The sequence below is a fragment of the Lytechinus pictus genome, chromosome 17 (assembly GCF_037042905.1).
Source record: "Lytechinus pictus isolate F3 Inbred chromosome 17, Lp3.0, whole genome shotgun sequence".
Taxonomy (NCBI): domain Eukaryota; kingdom Metazoa; phylum Echinodermata; class Echinoidea; order Temnopleuroida; family Toxopneustidae; genus Lytechinus; species Lytechinus pictus.
Genome location: NC_087261.1, coordinates 12,765,225 through 12,785,090, shown reverse-complemented (window position 1 = coordinate 12,785,090; position 19,866 = coordinate 12,765,225). Strand labels below are relative to the sequence as shown.

General features: G+C 35.4%; 1 protein-coding gene across 3 annotated transcripts; it reads left to right on the top strand.

The window, feature by feature from the left end:
• The first annotated feature begins 1,539 nt into the window (after positions 1-1,539).
• On the top strand, positions 1,540-15,670 carry LOC129280300 (uncharacterized). 3 transcript variants are annotated; one of them, XM_064112052.1, is made up of 4 exons: positions 1,540-1,641; positions 9,005-9,101; positions 11,719-11,795; positions 15,264-15,670. In XM_064112052.1, the coding sequence occupies exons 1-4, from the start codon at positions 1,606-1,608 to the stop codon at positions 15,471-15,473; spliced, it is 420 nt and encodes a 139-aa protein (XP_063968122.1). In that variant the 5' UTR covers positions 1,540-1,605; the 3' UTR covers positions 15,474-15,670. The 3 variants fall into 3 exon arrangements, with proteins under 3 accessions (XP_063968122.1, XP_063968123.1, XP_054772314.2); XM_064112053.1 differs by lacking the exon at positions 1,540-1,641 and adding an exon at positions 4,941-5,490 and having other exon boundaries at positions 11,719-11,808; XM_054916339.2 differs by lacking the exon at positions 1,540-1,641 and adding an exon at positions 4,964-5,490.
• Positions 15,671-19,866: the final 4,196 nt, after the last annotated feature.

Below are 19,866 nucleotides of genomic sequence, written 5' to 3'. Positions count from 1 at the left end.
TTCCGAAGCGCCATGGGCGGAAATCCCAGGGGGGACGTGTTTCAACAGGACAATGCAAGACCCCACACAGCACGGTTCATCACCAACTTCCTTCAGGAGCAGGACATTGACGTCATCCCATGGTGTGCATGCTCTCCTGACCTCAATCCCATTGAGCATCTGTGGGATGAACTTGGCAGACGGGTGAGGTCATCTACTATTTGTGGTCTTTTATGATGGTAAGAAATACATCATTGAAAAACGAAATAAAACATGTATTTTAGGACGAGATGACCTTACTTTTGGGATGATAACCCTTTTTTTTTTTTTTTTCCTTGTCAAATTTTCCAGCCCCTTGTCCCCCCCTACCTTTTGGGAGTGATTTCCGCCCCTGCGAGGCGCACAAGAAAAGAAAGAATAAGAAAGTTTGGATGGGTGTCAAAGTGCCAATAACTAATACTGTTAAAAAAAGATAAGACTTCAGTTTAGATTTGAATTACATAATTCTCAAAAGAAAAATCGCTCTCTCTCTCTCTCTTATTTGAACAAGATTTAACAGTCTCATGTTTTCATGTATTGGCAATAAGTTGATCACCATGCTCACTGTGTGTTTACAAAATGCTTTTTAATTAATATCATCATAGTAATCATCTTCTCCTCCTACTCTACATTTTCTTCTTTCTCTTCTTAGCTTCTATCCAGGAGTAAAATGCCTTGATTTCTCAGAAATTGCCATTTTCAGCATTTCAATACCCTCTTTTTCTTGTTGGGATATCATTTCAGAGTACAATAATGATAACTGCATGTCTTTAGCCAAGTCATCGATACGGGATTGTTTTAGCATGCTTTTATCCAAATCCTGACATTAATAATTGGCCTGCTTCTATTCCACTCCACTTCCTGACATTGTAATGTATTGTTTTTATTTTCCATCAATCAAAAATGATAAGAATGATAAATATATATATTGACCATAACACAGATGATCAGTAAAAAGACGGAGGGATTGCCCTACTCAGCAATGATAACATACCAACGCTGTTTTACAAAGGGTCCCTTATAGAGATGCACGTGTAAACATATAAAGCAGAAAAGGAAAAACTTAGTTGACTTGCGTTAACAAAATGTAAAAAAAAAATCAGGGATCTGAACAGAAAGTTACAAAAAGTCTGGGGAAATGACTTAAAGGCTTTCCATCAAATGTGTCAGTCCATCTGGGTATCAACGTTGGTATTGCAATGTATACTATGAAAAACAAAAGATGGCAAAGTTGAGATACTTGTGATAGATCCGGGTACATATACCGGCAGACATCCAGAATGGTTTAAATCTCTATAACTAAGGATAATGCATGTAAAAAAAGGCATGAAAGGGGGGGGGGGGAGTGGCGGGCCCTGACCCAGAGGAGACAAAGCATTGGAGGGGCACTATTTGTAAACAATGCTGTGCCCCTCCAATGCTTTGTCTCCTCTGGGTCACGGTCCGCCACTGCAGGTAGGGGAATAGAAATGTATCTAACACCATGAACACCACATGAAATCATTTACAAGGCATGCTTTGGAGAAGAGGCTGGAATTTATTTGCCCTCTCTGTTCTTTTTTTTTTACATACCGTTGTTTTCCTTCGATGACGTCGACATTGATAAGCAACTTGATAACAGTGGTTTGTATTAGAAATTTTCTTCATTTCTGATTATTCAAACTGCACTTTTATTTATTTTAATTTACTTTACATTTTGATGTTACTTGCTTTATTGCACCTTCCTTCTCGTCATTTCACTCCATTTTACTTTTCTTCACATTAGATTGATTTAATTTACCATGTTTACTGACTTTGTGTCACTTTCTTTACTCCTAACTTTACTCCTCATCACTTCTAATCTGCATGCACAGACCCTTGTCTTTCACAATACGCACAGTGCAGAGTCTGAAGTAGGGAGACTAGATTAACTGTGTTCTAGATTAACTATGTACTCTATACACATACAGAGTCTTCGGGTTCTAGTCTTTACTCTAGACCGGTTATTGGTTAAAGTGTCATATATGAGTCTGTTCTTGCAGACTACTTCACTCTCATTTAAGTTCACTGCAATTCGCTTCACTACACTTAAGTTCACTCCAATTAACCGCATTTCATAATACCTTGTACTTTCCTTTACACTTCTTTATTTATACACACTTCATTTTGATTAATATTAAAGTATGTTACTTCAAATCACTAGCTTGAATTCACAATGTTAATTCAGTTCACTTCACTATGCTTCACTTATTTTTACTTTTACTGGACTTTTACTTAACTTCACTTACCTCAACCTTACTTCACGTCACCTCACTTGGCTTTACTTCAGTTTTATTTTACGTCGCTTTATCTAACCCACTTTACTTTCTTCACTTCGCTTCAGTTAGATTCACTTTACTTTACTTTACTTCATTTCACTTCATCTAGCTTCACATAACTTCACTTCACAGCTTCACTCAACTTTACTCTGATTTACTTAACTTTACATAATTTTACTTTGCTTTGCTTTACTTCAGTCATGTCGGTGATTAACAATCCATGATTATTATTCAACAAAAAAAATACCACCTGTCTGAATTCCCTTTTCAAATCACTTCACTTCTTCTCATTTTACTCTTTACTCTGAGTCACTTTACTTTTAATACACTATTTTTAATTTTATTTACTTTACTACTCTCCCCACTAAATATCTAAACTTTCATACTTTCTATTTCGTGACATCATTTTATCGAATTATATTTATAACCTATTACGGTTCCCATGTTGCCCTCCTTCATGGCTGCTATTGTTTCAAGCAATTACCTGCTTATAGCTGGCCCTGCATTTTTACCCACCTTACTATTTCACATGCTTCATTTATGTAGTTTTCAGTCTTATACATTATTTATCTTTTAGATTGTCATGCAAATACGTACTAATTTATATCATTGTCATTTTATCAATTTTTTTATTTGTTATTGATTTATGAATAAAATGCAGAAACTCCTGCAAAAAAACTTTACGTTGCTATACTTCCATGTCGCACTGTCCATGCCATTTGAGAAAATACCCACTTGTCTTCATCCTTACCTCACGTTATACTTTACTTTATATTCCTTTACTTTACTTAAATTTAATTTAATTTACGTTCATGGTACACGATCCACGAAGTTTTTAAATGTTCAGTAAGTATATCAAATGATTTAATCAAGATACAAATGGAGACACATGTATTCTGAGAATAGGGTAAAAATTCGCAAACACCAACTCTCGATGAATATGCCTTTGAATGGGGATTTGTTTATAATCAGCAGTTGGAAGGTTTGTATTTTCGAAGGTCACATCAACATTAACAAGATCATTTGAACAAACGGCTGAACGTAAAACAGGCAATTATAGGTTACAACAATGATAATGACATATGTTCTTCAAACACATTGAGAAAAACATTTGAATATTTCCTACATCATATATAAAAAAAACATTTATTGTATAATAGTGTGTGATTGACCCATTTACATTATCGCCTTTATTTTGCATATAACTGTTTTTATCAAACTAAACAAAATTGCTCATGAAAAAATATGTTGTAAGAGTATATGAGAGTGCTTCCTTTTCTGTAGTAGCTCCATGCTTTTATCAATGGAATATTTCAATTTTACACTAACTATACAGACAGCCCTCTTCTTCTACAAAAATTTATGCCCGAATAAAATTTAATTTATTATGTTTATGAAATTTGCTGGGCGTGGGCAGTGGTATAAAGTTGATGTTTTTCGTAAACTTCAGGACAGCTATAGTGATTTACGTATATCAAAATCATATCTAATGACTATTTTCCCATATAGGTACCACGCGCTCATCTACAAAACTGAACTTATATTATTGTTTCGGTGTGACGGATCCAGGGTTTCTGCTCTCAAGGGGAGGGGGAGCACGTTCCGGATGTGCACCCCTCCCCCCACTGGATCCGCCACCGGCCGATACGGAGTTTTCTGGGCCTTCCTAATCTCTAAACTGCCACTGTTAAGAACAAATTACGCCCTTTTCTGCCCCTTAAAGGGGAATCCAGCCTCGGCAATAAAATGTTGTGTTGGGCAGGAGAAAAATAAATCAAACAGAATGGTGAAAGTTTGAAAGAAATCGGACAAGCAATTAGAAAGTTATAGCTGCTTTAAAATTGAGATCACTAATACTATGTAGATTTCAAATTGGCAACTGTGTAAGTAAATTATGACAAGGGGCAAGGACAACTTTCCCATAGGCCATGTACTTTATTATCAGGGATTTGTGGTTTTCTCCTAAGTACCCATTCCCCTGGGGCATTAATCTAAATATAACCCAGGTAGTATATTTTGTTATGTCCTCATGAAAGAAAAATATAATTTGAAATAAAACTTTTGGGAAAAATGACATTTGAGCCATAATATGTATTGGAGTACATGGAAGAGTAGTCCTTTCCTTACATCACTATGACATCCCATATGCGGCCAATTTGAAGTCTCCATGGGTATAGTGATTACCAATATTTACAACTTTTAAAAATCCATAACTTTCTTGTTGTTTGTCCAATATTGTTCAAACTTTCACCCATCAACTTATCTGATTTTTCTTTTCCTTATAAAAACAAGTTTTTATTTGGGTTGGATTCCCCTTTAATTTTTGTACCTCACTGCACCGTTGGTAAGAACTATTGCAAGGTAATTTTACAACTTATACAAATTGTATGATTTGTTCGTTTCCTGTAATCATTTCAGTAGACGTCATCTACCCATACTAATTTGACGGAAATAGGTGACGGTATGTCCAACTGTCTACTAGACATGAAGGATTAATGGGCATGTCAATGTTTAATCAATTAACAGGGTTAATTGCGACATGGATACCTTACCCTCGCCTCGTCCTCATTTATGTCAATTCAAATTTACGATCTGGTTTTTATCTTTCCGCTGGTATATCCTCTGTTTTTATGTCATCGGGGATTCGAGCCTGGCCAGTTTACATAAGAACAGACTGCGCGGCCGTAAGAGTGCCATATTTTCGCAAGATTTAGATTTTTTTTCAAATAAGAGTGGAAACGCCGGCAACACGAATTGCGAATGCCTCTTCTAAAAAATTAAATTTGCATGCCACAGCGAGTTCAACTCGAGTGATTCAGTCATTCGGCAGGCCATACAAAACACGCCTAGTTTATTCTGGAGCACAGCACTGTGACTTTGGAATAACCTCTTCAACCGTGCGCGAGGATTGTTTGAAGAAGAAAACGACAAAACTCTATTTCGACGCCACTCAAACTTTTCCGGGAATGGTAGGAGAAGTTACAAGCAGGGGCGTGCCCTCGGTGACACTTTCGGGGTTGATTATTTCGTTAAATAATCTTCAGTTATGGGATTAAACATCTCGGCTGGGCGGACATTGCAAGAGGAAGGATCACTGGATGCCAGAAATGATGATAAGATTGTTAAATACATGAATGATGTGATAAATGGGGACAATGTTCATGTATCCAGAGAGGTAAGCCCATTTTTTTTATGTGCGTGTTTTTTTTGGGTAATTATTTTACAATAATAAATAGGCTTTCTTTAATATACCACTGATGCCATTTTCGACACCAAGCAAGCCTCTCATAATGATTGTTCTTGTTCCCTTCGTTCGGATAGTGCATTGTTTAAAGGACAAGTCCATATCCCCAAAAAAAAAATTGATTTGAATTTTAAAAAAAAATTAAAAATCCAACAAGCATAACACTAACAATTTCATCAAAATCGGATGTAAAATAAGAAAGACATTTTAAAGTTTTGCTTAATTTCACAAAACAGTTCATGCACATCCTGATCGGTATGCAAATGAGGAGACTGATGACCACCATGGGCGGAAATCCCAGGGGGGTCGCGTCCCCCCTACCCAAAATAGTAGGGGGGACACAATATCAATTGTCCCCCTACTATTTTTGGTCTTTTATGATGAAAAGAAATACATCAATAAAAATCGAAATAATACATGTATTGTATTTTGGGGGAGAAAAAATTGAAAAAAGGGGGGAAAAAGAAAAAAGAAGTGGGAAAAGGAGGAAAAATGAAAAGGAATAATAAGAGGAGGGAGACAAGTGAATGAAATAAGGTCAAGGGAAGACTTGGAAAATGATTTGAAAATAAATTTCATGTCACTATATTAAATTTTTGCCCGCGATTCGCGCTCGCATAGCCTGTTCGACGAAATACATATCGTGTTTAATAGGATGATATGTAGCTTGAAATATCAAGTTTTGAAATATACAATGCATATATTTCAGCTCGAACATCGAGCTTTAATTATTTTGTTTGATTTACAAATTGCTCTGTAAAATGTCCGTTTTATTGTGTGAATATTATTTGCAGCTTTTTGCGCTGTGCGCTCGCTTTATTTGATTTGCCAAGTAGGCCTACATATTGTCTCTGTTTAGTCCATCAGATTCTTTATATACCGGTATTAATTCTTTAACAAATTACTTGAAATCCCCCTTTTATCAAAAATTTCGTCCGCGATTGCGCTGGCATTATTGTTGAAAATATATCAACTCATAAATCCTATTCATGATTACAAAAGTGCTTAAAATATCCAGTTTTCAGGCCTCAATGTCAACAAATTTCACTCACTCATTATGCTTATAACATTAATAAATACGATAGATAAAATTTTCATGAATTCCTAATAACAAAATTGTCGCTTTTTCAGAATAGGAATAGGAGGATAGTCATCATTTTCATATGATGACAAAATGTCCTTAGGCCAAGAATGTCCAGGTCTCAGGTCAAAATAGTAATAAAAATATCAGCTCGCGCTTCTCACTCGCATCATTTATTACGTGCTATCCGTATCCACTTCACAATTTCCCTACACAGTGCTTTAGATAGTGCTAAAATTCACCTTTTCATACCGGAATATCAAGTATTTTCCGCTCGCGCTTCGCGCTTGCATTATTGATTTTCATGATAAAAAATTAAATGTATTCAGAATGCCCAGATTCTGCCTAACTCTAAAACACGCGCGCACATTTTTATTAAGATACGCAGCTTGATCTTTATTCAAAACGTGCTAAAATTATCCAGTTTCAGATCAGAATATCAAAAAAAATTCTGCTCGCGCTTTGCACTCGCATTATTAATGTAGGAAAAGACCACATTTCCCATCTTTTTTCATGATTTACAAAACATGAACAGATTGTCCCATTATTAGGTCTGAAATCTCAATTTTTTCACTCGCGCTTCGGGCTCGCATTAATTGTTTGGTTTTATACCTATACCGTTAATGATTACAAATAGTGCTTAAAATGTCAACTTTTTAGGTCGGAATGTCAAAAAAAAATCAGCTCGCGCTTTGCGCTCGCATTATTTAATAGTTGAAATATGTATCGTCTTAATGGCTAACTGCAAAACGTCCTTATCAGGTCCCTTACAGATCAAGCCAGAACCGCTCGCAGTAATTATTTAGCTACATACGCATCTTGTTCAGACACATATCCCAGAATATTCAATTTTCAGGACAAAATACATGAAATTCGAAGAAAAAAAATCAGCTCGCGCTTCGCGCTCGCACTATTGAAATATGGCTTATGAGGCTACTACACTTTTTTAAGTTTTTTTAAATACAAATGACTATTAGGACATCGGCGTTTTGCCCCCACCCCCAATTTTTCACGACCAAGAAACAAAAAGAGAAAAGGAAAGGGATAAGGGTGAAATATAAAGCCTATTATTTTCCAAATGTCATGTCAAAATCTATCACAAACTTTGATTTTTGTAATGAACATTTTTGTAAATTTTTGCTCGCTCGCTTCGCTCGCAACTTCTTATTAATTTTACGTGATACGCTGTATCAAGCCCCCTCAAAATGTTTGGCTCATTGCGCCACTGGGACAACCCTTTCAAAGAAATAAACAAAAATCAACTTTGAGCGGCCGATCGGGGAGAATATGCGTGAAAGAAATGGCGGGAGCTGGATCCGCTCCTGGTCCCCCCCCCCCTACCTTCGGGGAGAGATTTCCGCCCACTAACAATACTGTGCACACACAGTAACAACATAGTAATCCTCCATGGCCAAGTCCCGTGACAAAAGTGATTTGAACCCGATCCGGGATCCCAGGCAGTATATTCGGACTTTTTAATATAGATGTATCAGAATAATTATGTTGAAGTTGAAGATTATATAGCATTCAGCTGACTTAAAAACGATTGATCGTGGTTATTCATTGCATGCCCTCTCATTTCAGGTTCTTCAATTGCTCATGAAGAACCTCCAACCAATGTTCAATTTAATGCTATTTTGGATGTCGAACCTTAGCTGAGCATCTGTCTCATCAATTCGATTTTATTATCGTTTAGCACTAGACTATTTTCATCTGCGTTGCCATGCGAACATTTCACTTCCCCCAAATAAAAGAACAAACATGAGGAAAAGCGATTGGAAAAGAAAATCAGTGTGGAAAAGGGAAGGCATTTTCTCCATCTTCTCTGTAATAAAAGAATAAAGACCAAAGCGGGGCGCCTTTTCTTTTTCTTGCGCTTCACGCAGGAAATAATGATAATAATGATAATAGTAATGTCTTTCCTATTGACCCAGCGTCCTTTCCCTGCCCCGGTTCTCTTTCCTTCAAAAATAATAATAGTCTTCTATACCAGAAATATACATTCGGGAATAGAATGGAATGTCTTTTGTTTCTTGCTGATTTTTTACATCATACTTTCGCGCTTTTGGTCGGAGCGGGGTTGAATCTGCCCTCCTTGCATGACTCTTTTTATCCCCCCCCCCCACTTTTCCAATTAGTACTTACCACTTGATAGGCCTTATAGTTAGTCGTTTCTGAATGATGTGAACAAAGACCAGGCATTCATTGACACCCCTCTCAAATCTCTAAAATTTTAGCTTCCCCCACTCCCCTCTTTCTCCCTCTCTCTCTCTCTCTCTCTCTCTCTCTCTCACTCTCTCTCTCTCAATTCCTCTTCCTAGACATCTGCAATGTTCCATAAATGATCTTTCTGTTTGATCTCAGGATGACGAAGACCCTTTCTTTGTGTTAGATCTGAAGGATGTGGAGAAGAAGCACCACCTATGGAAGCAGGAGTTTCCAAATGTGCAACCATTCTATGGTAAGTCTGAGCCACACCAACGAAAATTACTGCCTCCAGTCCGACCAAAGTTATTACGTTATTATTATTATGTTTTTTTTTTTTAGCACACCTAGTTACCTATAATGCAAATAGCATTTCCATTTATTTGAAAGCGATAAAAGAGCATTGTAGATTAAATGCCTTTGCTCACGGGCATAGGTGCCGCGGCCGGGGATCGAACCCCGGACTTTCCACGTATAGCCAGGCGCCTTAGACCACTCGGCCTCGGCACCTCATTTTCAGTGACATAATCATAGGTCGGTTTGGATCGGATTCATGGGTATGGCTCTAGCATAACTTGGAAATAATTACATCTAATTAAATAAAGTCTACAGCAACAGTCACTTTTTGAATCTCTGCGGCGACCCTGTAATCGATGTAGATATTCTAGAATCCACGGCGGCCACGCCAAGTATGACTGAGGCATCAATCACCCAAAGATGTATAATGAAAATTTACCGGGGAAAAATCGTGAGGGATGTTTTTAAACATATACCATCTCTGACCCTGTAACCATGGTGTAACAAAAATGACAAAATTTGCTCTTTCCACCCTCACTTCTCCCAGGGATAGTGATAACCATTTTTTTTTTCTTTAGCGGATAATTTTTAACAAGAGCCCCCCCCCCCCTTACAGTCTTCGCTATCAGCACTCCGATGCATGTGCGGTACCGTAGTGAAAATGTCTCGGTGTTTATAGTGAGAAAATGTCAGGGCATGCTATGCGGTGTGTATAGCGTACCGAAGTGTGACGTCATCAATTTTCTTTCTTCTTTTTTTTTGCATTTTAGCATGTTTGATAACATATTTCGAAAGATCGTGATGAAATACCTCTACAACTAAAATGTTAAAATCGGTCCCTGGGACCCCGAGATATGATCTCATAAATACATACTCAGCCCAATAAAAGTCAATTTACATGTATTATTGGCCTGTTTCCTTACAAATGTTAGAACCAGGCCAATGATACATTGATTTCAATGGGGCTATTATGTATTCATGAGGTCATGGTTTTTTTAGACTTTCGCAAGGCCTTCGATTCCGTAGACCATGAACTTCTGATGCAAAAAAATTATCTAAATACGGAATACGAGGCACTGAGCTTACCTGGTTTACTAACTACCTAGCCAATCGCAAACAGAGAACAATTGTAAGGGATGCCGAGTCCACATGGGGTACTATAGTAACTGGGGTACCGCAGGGATCAATACTCGGACCCCTCCTATTCTCGATTATGGTGAACGACCTTCCTAAAGTTACCTCAAAAAGTATTGTGATGATGTACGCTGACGATACTTTTATCTTTTACAGTGCAAAGAAAATTGAAGATCTCGAAAATGTACTTAATGAAGATTTGAAACACATCAGTAACTGGGTTAATAATAATGGACTAAGGTTAAACCCCACTAAGACACAATTTATGATTTTTGGAACACCCCAGAAATTAGCAAGTACGAACAGACCCCTTTCATTACATTTGGACAATCATGTAGTACTGCAAGTAGACAGCTACAAATACTTAGGTGTAATCTTAGATCCTGCCCTAAATTGGAAGGATCACTTACAACATGTTAGTAAAAAAATTGGACCTAGATTAGCTCTATTGAGAAGATTGAAACAATTTTTACCACTAGATAGTATCAAGATGCTAGCAAATGCTCTGGTATTGCCATTGTTCGACTACTCCAGCACTGCTTGGTCAAATTGTGCCATTGCGACCAAAGAGTCGCTTGTGAAACAACATAAAAGAATGCCACGAATTGTCCTTGGAGTTGGTACACGTACTTCCACAGATTATGTTTTGAGTCAGTTGAACTGGACATCAATTGAAAATCGGTGGAAAATGCAAAGATGTAAGCTGGTATACAACGCTATAAATGGACAGGCACCAAAATACCTGACCAATTTATTTGACAAAGCGAATTCTATTCATGGTTACAGAACCAGAGCTGCAATAACTGATGGACTTTTGATACCAAAAGCAAGGAAAATATCTGGCAAACAAGCTTTTTCCCATGTTGGTGCAGTGGAGTGGAATCGTTTACCGCATGATGTAAGGCAGGCACCCTCTAAACACACAATTACTGAAAGATTCTGGAAAGTGACCCAAAACTAGGTAACGCCCCTCATGAAATTCCTTTAGTAAATGACTAACTCACCTAATACAGTAAAATATATCTTACATATCTATATTTCTAACCAATTTTAGTATACCAATAAACAATTTCACGTGCCTGACACCATGTGGTTGCTGATTCCACTCCACTGAACTATATGTAGATGACAATAAGTTTTATGTACATGTTCTGTAATTGTTTTCTAATGTATTTTTTGTTGTTGTATTCCAGGGCCTCTAAGTATAACAGTGTTTGAACCACTGACAGAGTCACCCTGGTAAAATAAGACGTAATAAATAAAATAAATGAATATCTAAGGCTCCCATGGACCGATTCCCAACAAATTTGATTTGTGGAGGTATTTCATCATGATCTTTCGAAATATGTCATCAAAAATGCTCAAATGCGAAAAAAAAACATTGTGATGTCATCACTTCTATACTCTATAACTTATTGTGTACGTTAAAACGTTTCTTTCAGCTGTTAAATGCAACTCCAACAGAAGAGTACTAGAAATGTTAGCTATACTTGGAGCTGGTTTTGATTGTGCGAGCAAGGTAGGCATGAACGGTAATAAATATATGTGTTCATTCTCTATTCATTTGGGATTGTTGTGTTGCTACGAGAAAACACTGGGTTGTGTTGGTATTCCATTTCTTGATCACATCTTTCAATTTCAGGGATCGAAGCCCCAGCCCAGCCAACATTATATATATATATATATGTATTTGTAAAGCAGGCCTCTGGCTTGAATGTGACTACCCTGCTTTTTATAAAGAAAACATGAATAAATTAATATATGTGTGTGTGTGTTTGTGTGTGCTATCATCGTGAATATTTCAGCTACAGTGTACATGTATATAACATTCGGTGGGTCATTCACTTTTAATACTTATTCTTCTGAAGCAGTTGTCAAATAGCTCGAATATTCATAATCTTGGTATATATTTAATTTCTCTTCTTATGATCTGTGCATCCTTGTCATGCTAATATTTCATTTCATGGAAATGTTTCAACATTTGAAATTGACGTATTCTTCGTTTAATTTTCCTTTCTATTTCTTTTTTTTTTAATATGTTAATATAATTCTTTCCTCTATGACAACTGATGTTTGCTATGATATAGGACAATTACTAAAAAATAATTGTTTACTTGTAAGCGGGAAATAATGTCACTAATACCACGATTAAACAATCAAAGCGTTAACCGATACTTACCCCGATCTAAAACAAACACTTGGCCTCATTACGATTTATGATTTTCGCAATAAACCTGAAAATATGCGTCATCCCACGCCCATAAATCTGGATGATAACTGGTTGATCATTGGTTGTCTCCGGTCTCAGCAATATAAGAAAACTTGTAATTTTGTTGCCACTGCTCTGTTAATTAACCAAACACGATCTATTGAATATTATTGATTTTAACCTTCTGTTTACACAGTAAAATACTGTATGAAATTTCATACAACGCTATTTACCATGTTTACTATATGAATCTTACAGTAGTTGCTTGAATTATTGAGAGTTCAATACTTAGAATCAAACTTTGTTGTTCAAGAAATTAAACACTTGTTTGAACTGTTTAAGAATTACTGTAAGATTCATATATTGAACAGCATTGCATAATTTTTATACAACGTTTTTACTGTGTAGAATATTACTTACATGCAATATAGTTTAGTAATTCTCTCAGAAAATTTATTTATTTTCTTTGAGACTAGAAAATGTTGTTAAAAGTTTTTCCCTATTCAAATGCTATTTCCATTCTCTCGTACTGAACAAATCCCATGGAACGACTATTATTTCTTTTCATTTCATTTTATTTATTTTTATGTTTCTCGTTTGACATTTTGTTTCACGTTAAAAGAAAGCAACAACGATAATACAAAATATAAAATTATAGACAATTGGAAAATATATAAGCAACATGATTAATCAGTTATTGATTTACGTGTATAAAGTCAAAGAAATATGATGGGACCTACATAAAAGCAAGCTTCTATAACTGAGGGTCCGATGAAAAATGTGTATGTAATACAGACAGACATATAAAATCTAATGACATTAAAACGGATAGAAATTAATGTAATGGCATTAAAGTGTAAATGCACCCTGACAAAAAAAAGAGATTATTGTAAAAATAGCAGAAAAAACAACAAAAAATACAGGTAAAGGTTTGAGGAAATTCTATCAAAGATTTTTTTTTAAAGTTATTCAATTTATATTTTTTATTTGTGACGTCATATGCGAGCAACCTCCCATGTATCGTAAATTAAATTGGTTTTATTGTATCTTTAGTATACCAACAGACAAATTCATTCAAATCCGCTCCTGAAAAAAGTCATCACGAGCCATTTAAAAAATAAATTTATTCATTTTATGTTACACAACATAATAGGACAGCTGCTCGTATATGACGTCACAAATCAAATCTTAAAAATCAAGTAGCTTTCTCAATCTTTAATGGATTTTTCTTCAAACGTTCACCAATGTTGTTCATATTTTCTGCTATTTTTTAATAAACTTTTCGTCAGACTGTCTTTCCCTTTATACCAGTTTGATGTTCGTTTAAATACAGAATTTGAAAACAGGAGGAGGCTCAACATGCATGAAATCACATTTTGATGGCAATTTTTACGTTTTTGGACACCATTGCCATGTGAAAGGAGGGATAATTAGGGTTAAAGCACTTTCAACCAGGTTCCACGGCCCCTGTGGAACAGGAACATTACTATATATGCATATTGCTGAAAATGATCTCTATAATCGTATGGGCTGTGTTTTACTGTTTATCACCATGCGGGTACTTATCATTTTTCATGAAGATCATACATCTATTTGCCTGTCTGTCTTTACTCTTTTTATGTTTGTATTATTTTACCGCATCATCATTATTGATGACATCGCGAGGAAGGCCTACATATTTACCAGTACATGCATGACATGTGGAATGAATGAAATAAAACAGAATTACCATCCCTTTAGGGTAAAATGTTTACCACCACGAGGGTAAATATGTGTCCAATCAATTTTGGGCTGTATTTTACCCAAATGCGGGAAGCATATTGCCCAGTAAGGTTAAAAAAAATAAGCAGCAATTACTTTAGAATGGGCAAAATTTTCATCGCACTGGAAAAATAAAAATGCCTGAAATAAATGCCCATTGTTGCCTGGACACATAATTACCCTCATAGAGCACTTTTACCCAATATTTTTAGAGAGCACTTCTATTATCAATATAACTAATATATGATATATATCATCATTTTGTTATTATCGATATTATCTCTACTGTTATTGTCATGTTTGTTAAAATAATCTTCATCTTGATCATCATTATCATTTATTATCCATATTATCACAATTGTTATTATTATTACACTCTTAAAATAGTTGGGCAAAAGAATGCCCAACTTTTAACCAACCCTGAGCAACATACTGTCCACACAACTATTATTTAAAATTTGCCCAAATTGGGTGATAAAAACTGATAATTGGGTAACAGATTTGCTCAATTGGATAATAATTGCTCAGAATATATATTTTTTTGCCAACATACATAACGCAATACAGTGGACAGTATGTTGCCCAACATTTTAAGTGTGTACCATTATTATTGTTATTATTATCATTATTATTTAAATTATTGTTCTTATCATTAAGTATTCTTATAATAACTATTATTATTACTATTATTATTATGTATTTTGTTATTGCTGTTATCATTGCTTTCATTATCATTATCATTAGGATAGAAGTAATCGAAGTAGTTGTAGTAGTAGTAGTAGTAGTAGTAGTAGGAGTAGTATAGGTATTGTTATTAAGTATTATTGTAATTATTATTGTTATGATCATTATTATGATCATCAAATAATTGATTTTGAGGCCTCTTGGAGTGTCAGTGACGGACAATACAAGTCCTACAATTACTGACTTTTCACTCTCCTTCTCTCTCTCTCTCTCTTTCTTTCTTTCTTTCTTTCTAAAATGTTACCTTCATTTTTCACCCCCCCCCCCTTCCAGGCGGAGTTACAGCAGGTGCTTGATCTAGGCGTTCAGCCTAATAGGATCATATATGCACACCCATGCAAAGCCAAATCACACCTCATGTTCGCCAAGGAGAACGATGTCCGACTCATGACGTTCGACAACGAGGACGAGCTCGTCAAAATAAAAGAAGTCTTTCCAAAAGCGAGGTTAGATCGACAAAAGATGTTACGTTATCACATTTAGGTGCACTTCTTTCAGGTTTTTTTTTTCAAACTTGCTTCTTAGTTTTCATTTTGAAAAGGAAAATTCCTTTTTGTTTGTTTCGAATTACCACCATTTAATATACCTGCCATATGCTGTTATACTAACTACCACCATGATTACGGCCATGACAAGGCAGATTTGTAAAATAAGGAGGACAATAAACTGATAAACATTTATTGACAGATCTTCTCTTGGTCTTACTGGTGGTTTCAGAAATCTGCTGGCAAGATGACATCATTTTAATCTGTTAAAAGAAATGCCTTACATCTAAGTTTCATTTGCACTTGTCAATTGATAAGAGTTCAAATCAATCAAGAAAGTTCATGTAAATCTTCAACAAAACTGGATGAATATTGACGAGGAATGGTGGTATTGGAATAATTATAGTACTTATTTTCAAGGGACTCATGGGAGATGACGTCATCCGTTTTCTCATTGCTAATCCATGATGGCGTATACCATCGAGGGTCCCCGATCCCGATTTTTTTCTTTAAAAATGTATTTTCTTTTATCTGACTGTATACCTACGTCAATTGAGGACTTTCCAATTAGCCTACAATATACGATAATTCTTCGGAATATTTTTTAACGTTTTTTGTGTAAGATTTTTTAAGGGTTTATCAAGTGTGCTAAACAAGTTGATTTAGTACCGTACAGATGCTGATAATAAATAATGGTGATAAATGTGTTCAGATGTTTATAAAGCAATCTATAGCAATTCATTTATAATTAGAGTTCGTATTCATACTCAAGTTTACAAGTAGGCTTATCCCACTCACATGACCTGTATATAGATTAGCTGTTTGAATTATAATGCCGGGATCATATGTCAATGAAATTCAGTATATATTATATATATATTGTAAAAGAAATGGACGAAGAGAAAAATGGTAGGCGTAGCTTAAATCAAGGATCCCCAGAGCTATCTGCCCTTTGGAAAATTGGTAATGCCGAAAAAATGTCTCTGCCGGGAATCGAACCCGGGTCCCCAGCTTTGAACGCCGGTGCCTTAACCACTAGACCACAGAGACGGGTTAATGGCTAGGCCGACCCCGATCCGATTGACCGGCAGATAGACAGATTTTTGACACTATACCAATCATAATTTTCTTTGTCGGGTGTAGGTGGGTTTTGAACAATGACAAGCCGCCATGCCTCAGCTGGATCAAAGCTATTCCTTTGATACAGTACACGTATGGGATAAAGAATACAGATGTGTGAAGTTATACATCATGGTACAACAGCTTTGGCAACTCTTTTTTTATTTTAAATATTGTGAAAGAAAATTATAATTGGTATAGTGTCGAAAATCTGTCTATCTGACGGTCAATCGGATCGGGGTCGGCCTAGCCACTAACCCGTCTAGCCGCGGCGTTCAAAGCTGGGGGCCCGGGTTCGATTCCCGGCAGAGACATTTTTTCGGCATCACCAATTTTCCCAAAGGGCAGATAGCTTTGGGGAACCTTGATATAAGCAACGCCAACCATTGTTCGCTTCATCCATTTCTTTCACAATATATATATATATATATATATATATATATATATATATATATATATATATATATATATATATATATATATATATAACAAAAAAAAAACAATTCAAAATAGTTCAAATTGGTGAAGCTTTTTTCAGTACTTTTTATTCAATGTTTATACTTTACATATTTCAATAAAAAGAAAAAAACAAGAATAGCACCGCGAAAAGTACATTTAAGCAAAATAGCGCCATGGGAATAAAGTGAAGGTAAAGAAAATAAACAGTTGAATGAAATATCAAAGAGAAAATAAAAATATAAAGGAAGTTAAAAGAAAACAATCGTGTTTGTATCTTTATATATATATGTAATGTACATGTAAGTATCCTTGTTTGGCGTCACCTATGCCACGTGGAAGTCGAAAAACAATATCCTTGATGACGGTTTAGTAGTTCATCTGGCAAATTTTTTGATCTTCATCAAGACCATGAAAAATAAAAAAATGAAAGTGATCCTTTTTACAGTGTCTTCATTCCGAAGATACAAGTCACTTTTGATTGAAATTTGAAATTGCTCAAACTAGGCAAACTGCATGATCGAATGGCATATTGGGTAACACATCACCAGCATAAAATCATAATTTAACGATTTTCTTTAAAAAAAAAAAAAACGGTTACAACTTTGTATCAATAAACACAGAATTTACTTCCGCGTATTAATTTTTTTTCGAATTGCCCCCCCCCCCAAAAAAAAAAATAAAAAAAATACGCGAATATAATAAATTTAGTTTGTTATGTTATTGAATACTAATTGCGCAGTAACGACAGATTTCAATACTTAAAAATGCAATTTATTCTCCATCGCCATGCTTTCTCGTAAATAGGAAGGTATTTTCAGCAGCAAAGTTATTCAAAGTCATTCAATATGCTCAATAAATTGTATACATGATTGTATACCATGTTCATGATGTTATAGATATAACTACTAATTTTCCATCTAAAGCATACTTATAAAAAAGCTACGCTCCTTTGCATGCAAATGATCATCGAGGATCGCGGAATCGCAATAAATTGTATAGTTCATGTGTATCATGTTTATGATTTTAAGTATTTTGCTTTGTTTCATTGTTCCTTTTGAATGAGTATTTATCATTAGAAGAAAGGAATGGTACCGATTTGTATGTTTGTTCTAACATCAGTTTATACTCGTACCAAATGAACAAGTGAGGGTCTTTAAACCGAAAGAAATTCATTTCAACATTTCTTAATGTCTTACGCTGTTTGGGAGTAATCCCACTACCCCCCCCCCCCCCCCCGCGCCGGTGTACCGGCGGATCCTGCGCCTGGCAGATACTGTTCTAGGCACCAAATCCGCCGGCGGATCGTGTTCTACTCTGGCGGATTCAGTACCACTCTCTTCGGAAGATATCGTTCTTGCGCTATCGCGATATCCTTCATTCACATACGTCACGTGGTACGAGAAAACTAGTCAAAAGCGGTAGATTTTATCAATTAAAGCTTGCAGAAAAAGATATTTATGTTATCTCTGTGTGATATGAGTGAAAAAATAAAATGCGTAATCTGAAAGGGGAAAATAACGCATTTTCTTGTTACAACTCTATGGAATTACACCACTTCTAACATTGCGAGGCCGGTGAAAGCATTTTCGAAACCCGATATATTCAGCTGTAAGCGATGACTGCATGAAACTTGCATTTCTGTTTTTAGTTTAAATTAATAGCTTTCGATTTGTCTGATTTATCAATTAAATTTTGGGGTCTGGTCTGGGTCTTTAAATAGTCCACACTTATGGGACTATTCAACTGTCAATGTCTGCTGCACTACTAGTATACAAATAATTTTCCCCCAAGATAATGCTTGTATTCAAATAACATGCATTTGTTAATTTATTTCATACCTATTAATTTATTGCAGTATGAAAAATCCTTCTTATCACAATTTTAGGGATAAATTGGGCACAATATGCATCGATTAATACACTGAGTATTAAATGAAGGCAAACAATGGCAGTTTCGATAATTAAAATCAGTATTTTGTATTAAAGGGATGGTCTGGGCTGAAAATATTCATATCTTAATACATAGAGTAGAATTCACTGAGCAAAATGCTGAAAATTTCATCAAAATCGGATAACAAATAATAAAGTTATTGAAGTTTAAAGTTTAGCAATATTTTGTGAAAACAGTCGTCATGAATATTCATTAGATGGGCTGATGATGTCACATCTCCACTTTCCGTTTTCTTATGTTATTACATAAAATCATATTTTTTTCATTATTTCATACTTGTGTGAACAATATGTCTCTTTTATAATGAAATAAGTTGCAGCAATAAATATCTAATGCACTAAATCAATTGTCAATTCAATTTTTCTAGTTCTTAGAGGAAAAAAATTGAATAAACCTAATTTCATATAATAAAATACAAAAGAACAAGTGGAGATGTGACATCATCAGCCCACCTAATGAATATTCATGACGACTGTTTTCACAAAATATTGCTAAACTTTAAAATTCAATAACTTTGTTATTTGTTATCCGATTTTGATGAAATTTTCGGCATTTTGCTCAGTGAATTCTACTCTATTTGTTAAGCTATAAATACTTTCAGCCCGGACCATCGCTTTAAGCTTTCTAGAGGGAAGTATAAATAATGATCACTGCAAATGAAATTCTTGATTTACGAAATTCCAATGTATTACTATTATTTCCTCCACATTTTCTCGTATATTTTTTTTTATTTTCTCTCCCTCCCCTTCCTCTTTCTGTTTCTTCTTTTTGGTGCTATATTACCCACGCGTATACGCCCCAGATATATTATTCATAATGTGCCAGGAAGGTAACGAAACTGGAAAAGAGGCAAAAGGGGCGAA

What these genes read in the sequence shown, in the direction of transcription:
- LOC129280300 (XM_054916339.2), top strand. Translation starts at nt 5,362, where the DNA reads ATGGGATTAAACATCTCGGCTGGGCGGACATTGCAAGAGGAAGGATCA. An exon ending in ATGTTCATGTATCCAGAGAG is followed by an intron (nt 5,491 to 9,004) that starts GTAAGCCCATTT and finishes GTTTGATCTCAG; the next exon opens with GATGACGAAGACCCTTTCTT. An exon ending in GTTTTGATTGTGCGAGCAAG is followed by an intron (nt 11,796 to 15,263) that starts GTAGGCATGAAC and finishes CCCCCCTTCCAG; the next exon opens with GCGGAGTTACAGCAGGTGCT.